At 48.1% G+C, this 16,829-nt stretch overlaps 1 protein-coding gene across 3 annotated transcripts in view; it reads right to left on the reverse strand.

Annotated features, from left to right (window-relative positions):
* PTPRG (protein tyrosine phosphatase receptor type G) overlaps positions 1-16,829 on the reverse strand; it is a 698,717-nt gene that overhangs the window by 67,670 nt on the left and 614,218 nt on the right. For 2 of the 3 annotated variants that reach the window (XM_058678457.1, XM_058678460.1), the window contains exon 13: positions 7,046-7,178. In XM_058678457.1, coding sequence (XP_058534440.1) covers positions 7,046-7,178 — 133 coding nt within the window. The remainder of the gene's footprint in view (positions 1-7,045; positions 7,179-16,829) is intronic. The other variant, XM_058678459.1, reaches the window with a different exon arrangement.

Genomic DNA, 16,829 nt, shown 5'->3' on the forward strand with positions numbered 1-16,829 from the left:
CTCTCAGAAGGAAAACAGATCCTAGAAAGCAACATTCTTTGCAATTACAAGGGAAAGAGAAAAAACAAACCTTCATGTCTTTGCCCCACCACAGTTCTTAGCTGACACTTTTGTTTTCTCACAGTGGTTAAGCTATTTCCCAGCACAGCAGATAAACAACCTGCATGCCCCAGGACAGTAAGCTGCCACGTGGCATGTGGCTCCTTTCTCAGCAGCAACTGCAAGTTATGCAAATCCAGGAGCAACCTTCCTTGGCTGCCTGAGCGGCAGCAGCTGCGCTGCTCACTGTCTTTGCAGGAGTGGCAGCACATTAGTGCCATATTCACAGTCTGCCAGGAGCAGAAGAGCTGAGGCTCTTGGAATGCACTTTCTGACTGCAGTCATTCACAAGGTGTATTTGGTTACCATCTTGAGCAGCGAGGCCAAAATGGCACACTTCAAAAACTACCAAATGGATTTCTTCTCCCCAATTCAGATATCACTGGATCTTTTTTTCCTTTTTCATTTGCTCTGAGCCATTTTTAAATTTCTGAAGATTTATTTATTTTTACTGGAAAGGCAGATTCACAGAAGGCAGAGAGAAAGATTTCCTATCTGCTGGTTTACTCTTCAAGTGGTCACAACAGCTGGAACTGAGCCAATCCCAAGCCAGGAGGCTTCTTCCAATTAGTCCTCCAACTCAGCTACAAGGTTCCAAGGCTTTGGGCCATCCTCAACTACTTTCCCAGGCCACAAGCATGGAGCTGGATAGGAAATGGAGCAGCTAGGACAGAAACTGGCACCCATGTGGGCTCTTGGAGCATTCAAGAGGAGGATTTAGCCACTGGTCATTGTGCGGCATCCCCAGATTTGATGTTTCTTACTCACTTTCACAGTAGCTCTTAACTATTGCATGACAGATAGTGCGACACTTAGAAGGCACACAACAGGCCACCATTTATGCAAGGAGGCAAGCTGAGACTCAGAGTTTATTTGTATTCATGGCCCCACAAACCTGTCCCTTGTCCCACATCACTCTCCCAGTGACTTGTGCATGGTCACAGATTCTTCGTCTCTACGTCTCTTCAAGGCAGATCACTGCAAGGGTCACTGAAGGCAGACACGCAGTGTTCTATGCCTAAGTTTTAACAGTACTTGAAACACATTTCTCCCAACATAGCCACGTGGCTGCCTGCAAATTTCCCCCACCCACCCCTCCTGGATGGAGAGATAACTAAGGTCTCAGCATCTTTAGTTCACTAACGTTTAAAGTAATCGGGCTAATGACTGGCTCTGACTTACCCAATGATACTAACACATCTATGCATCTAAGGATGCCTGTGTCACTGCCTCAGACTCTCGTATACTCTCCTACTTTATGTCTTTGATGCCGTGTGACTGCCTGTGGGAGTGCAGGGTTCCAATGATGGGCCAAGCAGCTGAGAGCCGAGGGCACGCTCCCTCTCTCCACTTCTGCTGCAGAGGCTTGCAGGAGCCACCATGCAGGAGGGCTTTCCACTTGTCAGACTTCAAGCAAGGGACAACTGACCCTTCATGAGTCTGAACCACTGGGGTGCTACTCTATGTTTGCTGCAGCAGTAAGTGAGGCTTACTAAGGACAGCAAGCCCTGATTTAATGAGCTTGCCACTTGACTGCCCACTTGGTCCCTGGTCGGGTAAAGGGGGTGGGCAGCTGGAGTCATCTCTTTAACCCAGTTACTTAGGGGGATCCTCCTCTGGAGCTCCCTTCAGGTCCACAGGAGCATCCCCCAAACCACAGTCATTATCTTCATAGTTCTCCTCTTTCTTTTTTTAGCCCAAAGTGGTTCTGCCTCATTGGTTAACCTACATTTCCACTATATTTAGCTTGTGACAGGTGACTTGTAGCTATTTCTAGAGCATTTTGCACAACTGAAATCGTCTGAAAGAATGAAGTTTGGGAAGAATTTCCCAACGTTCTTTTCAAGGAAGTGTTTCAGGCAAGGAACATAATTTTGGAAATTATGAACAGCTACACAACGTGATTACGTGTGAGGGGTAACAGTCATGTACATTCTATATCTGATTTCTTTAAAAAAAATTCTTAGCAAAAGGAATCAACTTTCGTTTAGGCAACCAGGGCCAATAACTAAATTCCTCTTTTACCTAGGAGCTGGATTTGGGGTCAGAGTGCGCTAAATGCTTGTCTAAATACCATGTATCAGGCACCAGGGCAGACGTTTCACATAGCTTACTGGGATCGCTCACGTGAGCCCTGAGGTACTTCACTATATTTTGGAGATCAGCAAACAAAGGCAGTGGAGAAGTATGCTTTCTTCTAAAGCAGTATTTCTCAATCTGTTTTATACTGCCACCTCCCCCCTCCCGTGGGGGCCTTATAGACTTTTTTTTTTCAAAAACAGCCCCTCCCTCCCGATACAATTTTAATGTCAGTAATCCACAGTATACTTGTAGGTATTGTGCATGTGTTAGCCAGCTTTTGGTGACTGTAACAGAACACCCCAGACAAGATACTTATGAAGAAGGAATGGGGTTGATTTGGGATTATGGCTTTGGAGGTTCACAGACTGGGTGGGCCCATTTGGTTTGGCTGTGTGGTGAAGATGGAGCAGAGGGATGGTTGAATAATCTGTGTATGTGTGCAGAAACCACCTCAGGGCACAAGTTGGCTTTTATAATCCATCCTCTCCTGGCAACTGCACTTCATGGGCGGTGAGCTAAGCACCTGCCAGTAGGCTCCCTCCTCAACACAACACCACAACTGGATCAAGTGTCTATCTTTCAGACATCACCCACAAGACTCTCATGCTTCAAGTTTAAATATCTACAACGTAGGTTCTGGATCCTACTCTAGTCAAACCACAACAGTACGTCCACCAATTCTCAATCCTTTGCGAATACGATCTCCCCTGTTAAGAACATATGCTCTCTGCCCAAACAGGTAGTGAATGTTCTCCAGCTATGTTCCAAACCAAGTCTATGTGATTCCCACTGACCTTGCTCTATAGCAGCTCTTGCTCTTTCAATGTCATTCAGTCATCTCCAGGGTAAGACAACAATCCTTTCAGACAGCATCCTCCAGGACCTTGCTGTCCCCACTCACTGCTCCCATACAATACTCATGCATCGCTGGATCCTGTGGATCTGCTTGTAACAGGTCAGGCCTCCTCTAGTCTCATTTCTGCATACCGTCTTCCCCTGTGGACACTCATTCTCAGCTTGGACACTAGATCAAGTGTGACCACGCACAAATCGCCTTCTAAGGCTGAACCACAGTCCTGCCCATGAGCTGTCAGAGCAGCTTGGACTAATCCTTCCCTCAACACTCTCCAAGATTTCTACTAGTTGTTCCTCTATCTCTTTCAATGCATGCTGAGGGCCAGGAGACCTCATCTCTGACTCACCTGGTTGAACATCATGTGTGCCATAATCTCTGTAAATTGCATCGGTAGCAGGCAGCTGTAAATGGGTCCAGTGCTCATGCAATAGCAGAATAGTTTAGTTTCTGAAGTAACAGGACACTTGGTTAAAAATTCTGAGCAGATTGTCCTTCTGGGGCTCACTGGTCCTGCGGGAAACCTGCCCTGATCCAGCTTCAGTGCACTGTTTGGATGACACTGATATTGATACCATTTCTGAGTCCTGGGCTCTGCCAAATTATTTCATCTCTCCAGCCCCTGCAAGACTGTGAGCATGTACAACTTAAGTCATAATTGTTAGAGAAGGGAGAATCCCTTCCACTGGGACGGAAAGATGTAAGAATGACAGGGCCCAAGGTTGCTGGGTAGAAACAGTCAGAGTTCACCCAACAAAGTATAGAGGATTGCCCCAAGGGTCAAGAGAAGCCACACCAGCCAATCCGGATATCCTTGGTCCATCTTCCAAAACAAGCCAGACCTGCTATTTCCTACTGTTTTAATTCAAGATTCAACAAACTCCACCTCCTCCCACACACACTCCTTGCATATACGGCAGTTTGAAATGGGTTCTGAACAACACAGCGGGTGACAGTCTACAGTGACAGTCTCACAGGAGCTGTTCAACACATTACTCCCTTTTCTCTCTCCCTTGTCAAAGAAAGCAGGTCAAAGGATGAGGACAGCCACAGCAAACTACTCTACAATTCCGTTAGAAACACTTGAGATGATACCACTCGAGTGCTTGGCACAGAGCCTGGTACCCAAGAAGGCTTTGCCAAACATCAGCAAATACAGATAGGAGTGTACAGCAGGGGTATGTGGTGCAGCACACGAGCCAGAGGTGTGGCTTCATCTTCTACTCTCACAAGAATCCATGAAATCATAGTGTCAACAACTCCAAGCGACTATCCCAGAAACAGGCACTGACTGCCAGGACTGAGTCCTGGCTTGCAGGAGAAACTGCTGCTACAGTGAGCTACTCTGGGCCTCTGGATGCCAGACCTGCCACCCAAGAAACCATCCAGAAAGTTCTGTGCTGTTTCAATGCTCTACTTATGTCAAGTCTCTTTGCCCATCATCTGGTGTTATTGCGCCTCAGCAGGCAGAAGACAAGACTGTTGTTCTTGCTTCAGGACTGCATTGCCAAAGGGAAATACATGTCTCCTCTGTATTCGCCCATTTGCTATTTGAGCTCCCCAACGTGTCCCTCTTTCACATGAATTAAAAAAAAAAAAAGTTGGATGGAAAAAAGGTCCCTGTCCCTTCCAGGCTGTTCTCATGCTTAGCCAACTCATCCACCCTAACACTAATTCAATTTTTATTTCCCTTGCTCTGTTAGAATTTTCCCTTTCATACTCATTCTTGTACTACTGGCATTAGGAGCTTGGTAAAGGCTCAAATCCAGATGCCACTGAATGAAGGCTAGGGCTCTGGTTCCTGTAAACCAAGCTCTGGGAAACACACACACACACACACACACACACACACGTGCACACTCACTCACATGGATACTTCAGAAAGTCTGGAGAAAATAAACTCTAAGATAAATTTAATTTTAGGGCAAAAAAACTATTTTGAAATTCATGCCTAAGCTATGCATTTTTCATAAACTCAACACCCTGTGTGTATGTGTGTGAACATTATAATACTGTAACATTTTAGGTATGAACTCTTACTGTATGATTCAATCCATACATCCCACTTGGACTCACTAATCTCTCGGAAGTAAAAGCACTTGTAATTTTTCAAATGGAAAATACACTCTGAATGGAAGGCTTCAAAAGCTGTCTTGAACACAGCAAACAGCTCACTTCTGTAAGAAGCGGGCAGTGAGCACTTGTGATCTGGCTGGCCTGGTCCCTATGCCTTCTTGGAGACATGGTCCTTGGTCTACTTTGTGGCAATGATCCAGGGAAGGGTCTCCTGAGCTCAATGCTGGGCCAATTAGAAACAATCTTGGGCTCCCGAGCTTTTGGTTAGCAGTGCTTCACTGAGGCTGTTTGCTTCCACCTGGAGACACAAGGACTCTAGTGCCACCCAGCACTGGACAGAGCCCAGAGGTGGGCCTGCAGCTCCGTGCAATTTTGTACCCTTCATTAATCTCACTTGAGGCAGCCTCCAGTTTCCCAATGGGCTCCATAAATGCTACTACACAAACCTCCTTCTGCCAGAAAAACAGGACATCAGTCAAGTGCTCCTGGGCACCTCCCCGACACACTGACCTTCACCTTGTAGCTTGTCTGTTCCAGTTATGATTAGCTGCCTGTGGAAGCTTGAGATGATTCCACACTCTTTTAATGCCCCTGTCCTGGCCAGCTGAGAATATCCTCAAAGCCACATAGCCAATCCCTGATCGGATTTCACCTCCACACACACGTAATCTATTCTCAGTGCCTGCACACCAAACCACAAGCACTTCTTTCTTAGCTATTTCTGTACTTTCTAAGCTAAATCTCTGCTCTAGTTCCTCTTTGGATTATGTTCAACATAGCAGCCCAAGAGATCCTCAAGTCAGGTAACAATATACTTCTGAACTAATCTGCCCATCAGGGTGAAAGGTTATGCCTTAAGAATGGCTGGGCACAACCCAACATCCCTACCCTGTTTCTTCCTGACAGCCTTCTGCCACTCTTGCTGTTCTGCCGTGGGCGTGCCTGTGCCTCGGGGCTTTAGAACAGGCTGCTGAACTGATCGCAGATGGAGTCCACTTGGTTCCCTCCTCAAAAGTATTTCACCAAACTTCATTTCCCAGTTAGGCCTTTGGCATGCATTCCGAACTACGATCCTTCAGGTCTGGCAAGCCCAATCTCTTTTCAGATTCTGTTTTCTTCATGATATACCTGACATCTGGAGAATTAGATGCTTGGGTTGTTGGCTTACCTGTCTCATCTACTAAAATCAAGTCTTATTTACTTCTCTATAACCAGTGCCTATAATACCGTGTGGCCTACAGCAGGGGCTCAAAGCTGACTGAATGAGAAGAAGCTGGGGAGAAGAGAGAAAGATACGCTCCCTGTCTCTCACTGGTGAAATTTATTAGGCAAAGGGCAGAGGCTTCTGCACTGCTCAGAGAGATGAACGCAGCCAGACCAACCGAGCAGGCCAGTCTGATCACTCAGCCAAACTGCATAAGATAAGACAGCAAAAACACTCAGGGCTTTAAAAATCGAGGCTGCCAGTTCTCTCCTCCGAGTAGTAGAGAACAAGTTCAAGAGTAACGGTAATAGCCACATTGTTTATCTAGTCTGCCACTTGCCTCTTGCATGTATTCAACATCACATCATGGTCTTATTTTCAGCAAACGGCTCCTCCCAAAAAACAATCGTAACTAAATTGTGGCTTCAGAAAACAGGAAGTGCAATGACTCTGACTAGTTTTTGTAGGTTCATAAACTCAATCTGTTGTGGAAATGGGATTTGAACTTGGATCTCCCCAATCCTTCACCCACAATCAATAAATCCCAGATGCTTCCAGAAGGGCCAGGACCTCAAAAAGGCGCTCAGGGCTGCCCTCTGGTGGAGACAAAAGGGTCTCCCAGGTGCCTGAGCTCAGGCTGCCTCACCTATCTAAAGGAAGACATCCTGGGCTGCCCCTTTCCCAGCTGACCCCCTTATGTCCACCCTGTGGATGCCCGCCGGCTTACTCACCTCCAGTAAACTAGCACAGCAATGAGAAGGATGAGGCACACGAAGGTCAAGGCTGATACCACGATCAAAGGGATGATCCACTCCATCCTCCCCGGAGAAGGGCGGCTTATCATTCCAGAGCTGTTCTTTTCTGCTAAAGAGAGAAACCGGCTCAGTTAGAGCAGAGCTGGGGAGCCAGGCAGGGACGTGGAGTCCCATTCCAGCGGGCGTGGTGTGTCTGGAGAACTGGCCTGCTGGCTTAGGGGCTGCCCCCGGGCAAGAAGCGGCAACTCTGCAGCTCTCTCCATTCCCAACCTGGTGCCAGCCCACACAGGTCATCTCCTGTAGGCTGCTTTTTGTAGCCACCAGTGGCATGGAGCTGCAGACGGAACGCAGCTGGCTTTTACGGAGAGTAGTGCACAAGACGCGGACGGACAGTCGGCCGCAACGCCAAGAGCACTGCAATCCAGAGGGGCTTTTGGAAGCATGGAGGAAACTGTCCGAGTCCTTGGGAAGAGACAAATCTGCAAGCCCCCCATCCCCCAAAGGCAGGAGAAAGAGCACAGTGGATTTAACAAGGCTTCTGTTAACAGCTGCCTCTTTGTCAACTTAGCACCCACTATCCCTCCCCCTGTAACATCTGACAGACACGGTGGAAAAAAAGCCCTTATCCTCCTGGCCAACCGTGATGGTGGGGACTCAGACTAGAGCAGTGGTCCTCACGCCCTGGAGCCGAACTAGCGACTCAGCACAGCCCGAGGGAGCACCCCGGGTCTTCTACACTTCTCTTCCCCCTACCCATATCCCCTGAGGTCCTGGTTTCCTTCCAACCCAGTTTCCCAGCTTTTCTACCCATCCCATCATTTACCCACTTTATCCTTCCTTAAAAAAAAAAAAAACTCCAAATCAGGAAGCCAGGTCTTGGCCAGCTGCCAGGCACACAGCTGCCCCCTTGAACAGCAGAAGCCACCATCTAGGGGTTCAAAATCAGCCAGGATTCTCCCTGGGCAACCTCTTACCCAGACACCGCCTTCCTCCACGTCGCTGGACCGAGGATCTTTAGAAGTTCCCAAGAGTCTCAGCGAGGGCTCCTATTACCCCCTTGAACCCGGCAGTGAGGTCTATGGATGCCTGCAAACCGCCAGGTGGCTCAAATGAAGCTCCCACGAGGGGAGGGGTTGAGAGGCACAGGTGCACAGAGGCAGTCACGGGAGGCTGGTGGGCGGAGAGCTGGGGTTGACAGCAGCCATAAGGGACAAAGTCCTTGACTAGCCTGGCTGCTGGTTTTGACTTGGGCTCAGCAAGGATTCCTCCTGCTCTGTGTCAAAAATGAGGCCAGCATTCAGCCAGCCCAGACTGTCCCTCTGCAGGGCTAATCAGCTGCATTTCCTGGGGAGAAAAGGTGGGCTGAGCAGGGAAAAAAAATCATAATTGGCCTTGAGATCAGAGATTTAAAGAGCTAAGACTCCAGAGTCACAAAAACACACGTGAAGGCACCATTCACCATGTTGTAACGCACTTGCCCTTAATTGCTTCCTTGGTTTCAGGTGGAGCCAGGCTGATCCCCAACTCACAGGTAAGACAAAGCCAGGCAGCTGAAGCACAGAGGAACACTTGGCTGTTGATAAAGACCAGAAGAAACGGGCCCCTAGATCCTTCTAGGCATGGCACCATCACCCTGTACCCTGGGGCAAGGACTATTTTAAAGGGCTATAGCAGGATATATAACCCGGTCATTAGCACGCAGGGGAAATGTTGGCACCAGCAGCATACGGGGCTAGAGGGGACCTGTATGCAAACCCAGGTCCCTGGTCAAGAAAACACTGACCACTTCTGGGTCCACCGAGTGGGTTTAGGAATGCCATGCTGACCGTGGCCCCTCCCAGGGTCCCTGAAATCACATGGGAAGCTCTGTCAGTCAAGACATCTGTTCTTCCTTCCTTCTCCACAGCTGAGTGTTCCCAGTTCTCATCTGAAGCTCACAGAGCCCAGAAGACTGTGTCCACCAAGACAAGCTCCTCCTATGACGAGACAGCAATGTGCCAGAGAAGGTGGGGTGTTGCAGTCAGCGCTCGCCTGTCTCGGGGCTGGGCTCCATGGCAGGCTTCAGGTGTGCTGTCCTCATTTTGCTGGGGAAGGCTGGAGGGCAGCTGCACACTCTCTGAATTCCCACTCTGAGCAGCCTCCAAACAGGCAGTCCCTGGCAAGTCCCTGGCAAGTGAGTGGGAGACCTAAGAACATTAATCCACTAACAGGATCATTGGGGCCTGACTTAAGGCAGGCAGCTGAACCTGCTCCAGTGTTGGACATACAGAAAGGCCGGGCATAGAGGAATGGCGCTGGTGGATTTCCACAGGGCCCTGGTGAAGTTCACTTCGCTTTTTCAAATTCACGGCCGGGCCTGGTCTTCCTGATTCCCAGAGCCTGAACTGAATTTCTTCCCTAGGTGACCTGCTCCAGCCCCTCCCCTGAAGAACTAACTCCTCTCTGCCCTTCTGGTAAGGCCGAGTCTCTGAACAGGAGGGACGACAGTGCCCTTCCCGTATCCTGCAGTGGTCCGGCCACACTCACCCTACATGGGCCAGGCTGGGCTGAGGTCTCATCTCTGCCTTTGTCCCTGCTGGCCCATCTTGGTTCTGAAAGCATGTCTGGCATCATTATCCTCATCTTCCATGGCTCCTACTGCAAGCATCACACTCAAGTGCAACGGTTCTCTCATTCTGTCGGGCCCCAAAGGTGGGGATGTGTATACAAGTACAGCACACCTGCTTTTTCCTACTAGCTGTGCAACTCTGGGACAAGCTAACTAACGTCCCTGGGCCTCCACTGCCTCTTCTGCAAATGAGGATGATTTTATTCCTGACTGTATTGTGGTGCTTTGAGCTTCAAGAAATAACACACACTCTTGCTGCCTGGTACCTCTGAGCACCTGATGTCTGTGATCATCAGCATCAGTGGTAGAGGTTCTGCTCTTCCCATCCCCATCATCAGCACCACCTTTACCTGTGTCCTAGCACAGCAACAGGCAGCGAGCACTCCCTGTGTGTCCGCTGGATCTGAGTCATGCCTGGGACAGATGAAAACATGGAGGTCGGGCAGGGGCACTCACACAGACTTTGGGCAGGCCAGGCATTAACAGCGGCCTGCGTGTGATGAGCCTGCTGGTCAGAAGCTGGAACCTTCAATTCTGCCCTGAGACAAGGCCGCATCACACATCTCGCCCTCGCAAACTTCCCCCGCAGGTCTGACTAATAAAACAATGGCAGGAAAACTCGGCATGCTGTACCTGCTGCGCACATCTGCCTCATCCTGTGGCTTCAGCCCGCCAGCCCACTTTCTCAACCTGCCCCATGCTGTGGCCTGTGAAGACAGGAACTCACACTGTGTGCCCCTTGGCAACCTGAGCCAATGTGTTAAGTGCTATGATCTATGTGTCACAGGCCAACTTGAGGAAGAATTCTGGCTCCGACCCTCCTAGCTGTGTGTCTCTAGGTAAATGGCTGGCCATCTCTGTCCCTATTTTGTCATCTGTCAGAGGCAGACAGATGACAGTACCTTTCCAGCATAGTCCTAAGGATTAAATGAGATCATCTATAATATCATAATAATCTATAATTTCATAAATTGCACAAATCATGTCTACAGAATGTATACGGCCAGAGGCCAAGTAACATCATGGGCTCACAGTTCAAATGTTAGCAAAGTGGGACTGGCATTGTGGTGCAGTTGTGCTGCCGCTCGCAATGCCAGCATCCTCTGCTGGAGGAGTACTCGTTCTAGTCCCATCTGCCCCACTTATAGTCCTGCTTCCTGCTAATGAGCCACAGAAAGCAGCAGACCAATGGCCTGAGGACTAACCAGTCTCATCACAGCCTGCAGGGTGGCACTGTTATCCAATAAATCAGCAAACAACACAAACTTAGGTCTTAACACAACCAAAGATTCATGGGGTGGGCGTTTGAGAGAGTGACTTATATACCACTTGTAACACCCACAAATCCTAGCAGCAGTGGAGGTGGCCCTCGCCTTGCCACCCATGTGAGAGACATAGCGATTGGGTTTCTTGCTGCTGGCTTCAGCCTGGTCCAGCACTGGCTGTTACAGGGGGATAAACCAATCAGTGGAGTGCTCTCTCTCTCCTTCTCTCCTCTTTCCCTTTCTATGAATATCTCTTTCCCTGTATTGCAAATAAACTTCTAAAAAAATTAAAATACATTAAAAGGCTTTACGACCAAAAGCAAAAATCCTGATGCTAACAGTTCTCTAACCTGGCTCAACACAACGGAAAGTATTATCTTTCAACTAACTCAAAACTAACGACAACAGTCTATTATGAACCTTGCCTCTTTGCTCTATTTTCTCAGCACTGCCTCTTGCTGATGTGAAGAATAAAAAATTGGACAAAGGGTATCAGGTGGTCTTCATGACACTCCCCCAGCACCGAATGTGCTACGTGATGAACAGCTGCTGGGAGGGGAAGAAGCCTGGCCTGGATGCAGAGCCCTGGCCTGCTCTGGAAATATCTTCCAAATGCAACCTGGAGCAAAATGTTGCGTTTGCTCAGCTTCTGCAGAGGGGCAGGTGCAGTGGTGTCCCCACAGCCTTTCCTGCTCCCTGTTGTAACTTCAGCACCAGATAGAATGAGTCAAGTGTCTCCATTCTGCTTTAAAAAAAAAAAATTAAAAAAAAAAAAGAAAAGAAAAACAGTTTTCAGTGGCATATGTCATCACTGAATTAATGCTGTTTGCCTTTTACTGGCTTGGCTCTCATCCCAGTAGAAGCAGATAAAAACGGAGTACAATGTACTATAAAATGCTGCAGGCGGCGATGGATCAGATGGACGCCACGGTGCCGCTTCCTATCCCGCAGTAAGGGCTCCACGTGTGCCACAGCACGGAAGCCTGCACGCATTCAGAACCGAAACAAGCTGAGGGCAGAAAGACCACTCGGATGAGCAGGGAAAAAGCAGGAATCTTTCATGTTTCCAGAAAGATGAAGAAAAGGATGAATTAGACTCATAAATATACAGTATGTTCCCAACACAGGCAATTTCACTGCACTTGTTCTGAATACTACTACTCTTAAAAAAAAAAAAAAGACCTATGTCTGGGAATTAAGGGGGCTGCTTTTTAAAAAATAAACCGGCGGAGCTGGCATTGTACGCCAGCAGGTGTGCTGCTACCAGTACCACTGGCATCTCCTATCAGAAGTTGCAATTCCAGCCCCAGCTGCTCCACTTCTGGCCCATTCTCCTGCAAATGCACCTGGAAAAGTGGCAGGTGATGACCCAAATGCTTGGTCAAGTTCCAGGCCTCCTGGGTTTGCCCTGGCCCGGCCCTGACTGTTGTCACATTTGGGAAGTGCATGAATCGGTAGACAGAAGCTTCTCTCTTTCAAATAAAAAAATCTGTTGAATGTATCTTGACAATAGGATGTTGGACTTTCTGCCATTTTCCATACTTACAATGTCAAGCTACACTTCAATAGCAGAATGACAGACTTGTGACTGTTTCTGAAGGACTACACTATTGTAATAACATAGGGAAAAACAGTGGGGAGGGGGGATTTGGAAGAGAGGTGGAAGGGGGAAGTCCTAGAGTCTATAGAACTGTATCATAAAATAAAATTTTAAGATGCAATAAAAAAGATTACAGGGACCAAAAAAGAAAAAAGCATGTAACTTACTATCCTGAGTGTTTCTCAACCAGTTTAGTTGGGCAAATATACATTTTTTGTGCAACTGATTCCTCTAACTTACTAATTGTACAGATATGAAATTCTGTACCCATGAAACTGCAATGTTCCAGTCCTTCCCCAAGCCCCTGGAAACTACCCTCCTACCTGAGTCGGCCCAGTTTTGACCCCATACATAAGCGAAGTCAAACGACATTTGGCTGGTTTGCTGCATTAGCTTGTACCCTCCAGGTTCTTGTAGGACAAGAGGACACTAACTCTATTCTCACATTGATGACTTAAGTATGTTTGTATATATGTATGCATTTGAAAGGGAGTGTCCTAGGGGAAGTGGGCGGAGAGAAAGGCAAAGGCCTTCCTGCTGCAACAGGTACACCATCTGTTACAATTCACAGATGATTTATGGGGCAATGACTCAGACATCTTTGAGGACAAAACTAAACTCTGTGGGCAGCTGCAGAGCCTGCCGGGCTCCTCTGAGCTAGTACTCACTGTCCTGGTAGGGAAGCTGGTGCTCCAGGGCAGGGATGAACCACACACCAGAGCAGGTGCCTTCTTCAGCGAAAGGCAACTGGTCAACCCAACCTGCCTTAGGTTTCACTTCTGGTGGCCCACACCAGCACTGCAGATCACTGATTTTAAATAAAGCTCACTGTGGATGTTGCCAACTGCCTAGGCAGCTAACTGGCCATTGCATTCATGACTTCCACCCTATCTTTCAGAATCTGAACGACTACTCATTATTATTTGTAAATCAACGACTTTTTTCTACCTCCCCTCTTCAAGTAAACTTCAAAAAGGAAACCTGAGAGGTGGGTGTTCTGCATAGCAGGTTAAGATGTAGCTTGGGACACCAGCTTCCCATCTGAGGATGCCTGGGTTGAACTTCGAGCTCCCCATTCCCATCTCATCTTTACCATCACTGCACACCCTCAAGGCAGTGGTGATGGCTCCGGGGGTGCAGTCCTTGCTACCCATGTCACAGACTGTGTCCCTGGCTCCTCATGCTAGCCTGGCCCAGCCCTGGCTGTTAAGAGCATCAGGACAGTGAAACCAGCAGGTGAAAGATTTCTCTCTCTGTGTGTTTCTCTCTGCCTTTTAAATCAAATAAGCAAATAACTTGAACTTTAAATAATGAGCTTTGAGATCAACACTACAAACCATGGGTTCTCCACCATCATACACTGACAGCCTCAACTGGGACAGTCCTGAGAAGTTACAAGTCAGTTGTACCTTCGGCCACTCTCAGATGCCACTAACATCCCCTAGCCCATTTGTGACAATTCAAATGTTCCTAGATACTACCTTAAGCCTCAGGTTGGAGACCACATTACTTCTGTTCTGCCAATGGGAAACGGATAGTCTTCTAGAAGCACACATCAAACTAGTTACCACATAGATAACATTCATTTGAAATCATGTTGCCTTGCTCATTCTGGGAGCTAGTTCCCAAGCCAAACAAGTGACAGCATCGTGTGGCTGGACTCCCCTGAACTGGGGACTCAGAATCAGGCTTGAGCCCTATCTTGTCACGTGCATGTTTCTTAACCTCCAGAGGCCTGGGATGACAGCGATGTCTCAGAGTATGTGACACAGCTACGGCATAGGCCAAACTTGCCTGGAATAAATGTCAATGGAGGATGCTATTTCTGTAACCACAGGCTCCCATGTTGGATTCACTGGAACTCAAGGGCTCTAAACAGGCAGCTTGGGGTTTGCCCCAAGATATGGGGTGTTTTGGAGCTCAGCACCTTCCATGCTGGCTCAATGCAGAACAGAAACTTGTATCTGCCCAACCCTGTCCATTTTTAGCTCCTGGGACTTTAAAAAGCAGCCCTTGGGTAGGATCTGGCCTGTAGCCTGTGGATTTCTAGCCCTTGAACCTTGGTCCCATCCCTGTAGGACCTGGCTTGTGTTCAACCTGGAAAAGGCAGCCATCAACCCTTCAGAGGGTCTGTATTTATACACTGGGGTTCTGAGAAGCATGTGTCTGCTGGAGAGAGCTTCCTTGATACAAGGAAGCAATGCTGTGTGTGCTCATATATGCTTATGTGTGGGCACGCTGCCCCAAGGATACTTCTTTGCATCATCTGGCTTCTGGATCCACCTCCATGCTTAGGCTGGGATTTGTGTGTGAGTGAGGGACCCTAGACTGGATTTCCATACAGCACCCGGCCAGCAGAGGGCTCTGTACTAAACAGATGCTGGAGAAGGGCAATGCTGAGAGCAAGTGCCTATTTACACACCTCCAATCCTTCAAAGAACTTTCCAGGGCAGTGGCAAACACATCCATTGACACTAGAGTACAGATCAGACATCCGTGGTTCCTAACTATCCTGAGATGTGTTTAATTTGGACTGTGCAAAAAATGCATTAAGAAAAGATATATTTATCTATAAGTCAGAGCTACACAAAGATGGAAGAACAGACATATCTCCCATCTGCTGGTTCACTCTTCAAATGTCTGCAGCAGTTAGGGCTGGGCCAGGAAGAAACCAGAGACTCATCTGGGCATCCCACCTGGGTGGAAGGGACCCGAGCCCTTGGAACATCTGCTGCTGCTTTTCTTGCGCTATTAGCAGGGAGCTGGATAAGAAATGGAGCAGCCAGGACAGGAACAACAACCGGATCGCAGGTGGTGGTTTTGCCACCAATGTCACCACACTGGCCCCTGCTAATACTTTTAATGTCAGAACTTAACTTATAAATGGCGGAATGTGTACCCTGCCCTGTATTTCTGCTTTGCTAGGTATTCTCATTGAGTTGGAACAGAGTCCTTAGAGGAAAGAGGAAATGACATGGTCTATTTGCTGGGGTTCTCACCACCCCCTAACATACCATATTAGCTCCTACCCTGCACTGCTAGTAGCAGTCCAGTTCCTGCAGGTGGCTGACTTCACAGAAGGAGTCCCTCTCTGCTCCCCGGGGAGAGGATGCCACAGCTACTAGCTTTATGGTACTGAAAAGGACTTTATCCAACCTTAAAGGACGCTTAACAACTCTTTGGGAAATACTTGCAGAAATGTAGCATCGTCTGTACTTTAAACATCGCTCTTTTTAAAGGGAATAAATATTGATTAATATGAGTGCTTTGGCTTTGACATGAAGAAAAACTACAAGTAAAACAGATGAAAGCAAAAGTATATCTACACTCTTTAAAACAAATCACTACTAATATTGAAGTGATGGTGATCTCCTGAAAGATAAAACTGGGCTGGAGGGAGCAGAGAAGGGGAGGTGGAGGATGGGATGGATGGAACTGAGAGACACTGCGGGACATGGGAGGGTCCTAGACTGATGGTAGAGCTTACTGCCTTCACCCCAAAGTGGCTAAGACTGGGCTAGGTTAACAGCCGGAGTTAGGAACTCAAACCAGGTCTACCATACCAGGTAAAAGGTATATACTACTAAAACTGGCACCTGCTGCTTCCCAGCGTGCCCATCTGCAGAATCAGGAGGCAGAGCTGGGAATCAAACCCATTGCCCAAACTACCCACGCCATAGAGGTCACTTTTACTGATAACTACCTGGGGACCGTTACTGCCATGCTCTGTAACATCTATGATGAATGACTGTAAGGAGACCCATTAGGGGCCCTCTGCAGTGACCTTCACTCCTGTGTGGTCCTGGGACTACGGCGAGCTCCCCTGTCCTTGTCACAAACACCTTCTGCACTGAGGTGCATCACTGTCCCACTTTACAGATGATGACATTGAGCTGAGATCTGCCCATGGAACCTGCCTGAATAATGAGCAGAGCCTACTGGGTTGATCGGAATCTAAAAGCCTCTTCTGCCAAGATGGAGACCTATTCGGATATCTTAGAGTTTGAATGTGGAGACCCATATCTGAAGCTGGAAGTCTCCAAGGGCACCATCTTTCCCCCTCCCCCCCTTCTCTGGAGTCTAGATGTTGACAGTAACTCAATCGCACTTAGCTGTAGCAGTTCCAGACAACAACCCTATCTAGTCACTCAAGGTGTGAATGCTCTTGACCTAAGCTCCGAACACTCCCATTTCCTAAGAGTGCGGTCCAAGAAACAGTAAAGAGGAACAGGTGAGAATATGGTTTTTGCCGGAGCCCTCATTCCAGAGGGTTCAACAACCAAATCC

This window comes from Ochotona princeps, chromosome 21, assembly GCF_030435755.1.
Source record: "Ochotona princeps isolate mOchPri1 chromosome 21, mOchPri1.hap1, whole genome shotgun sequence".
NCBI lineage: Eukaryota > Metazoa > Chordata > Mammalia > Lagomorpha > Ochotonidae > Ochotona > Ochotona princeps.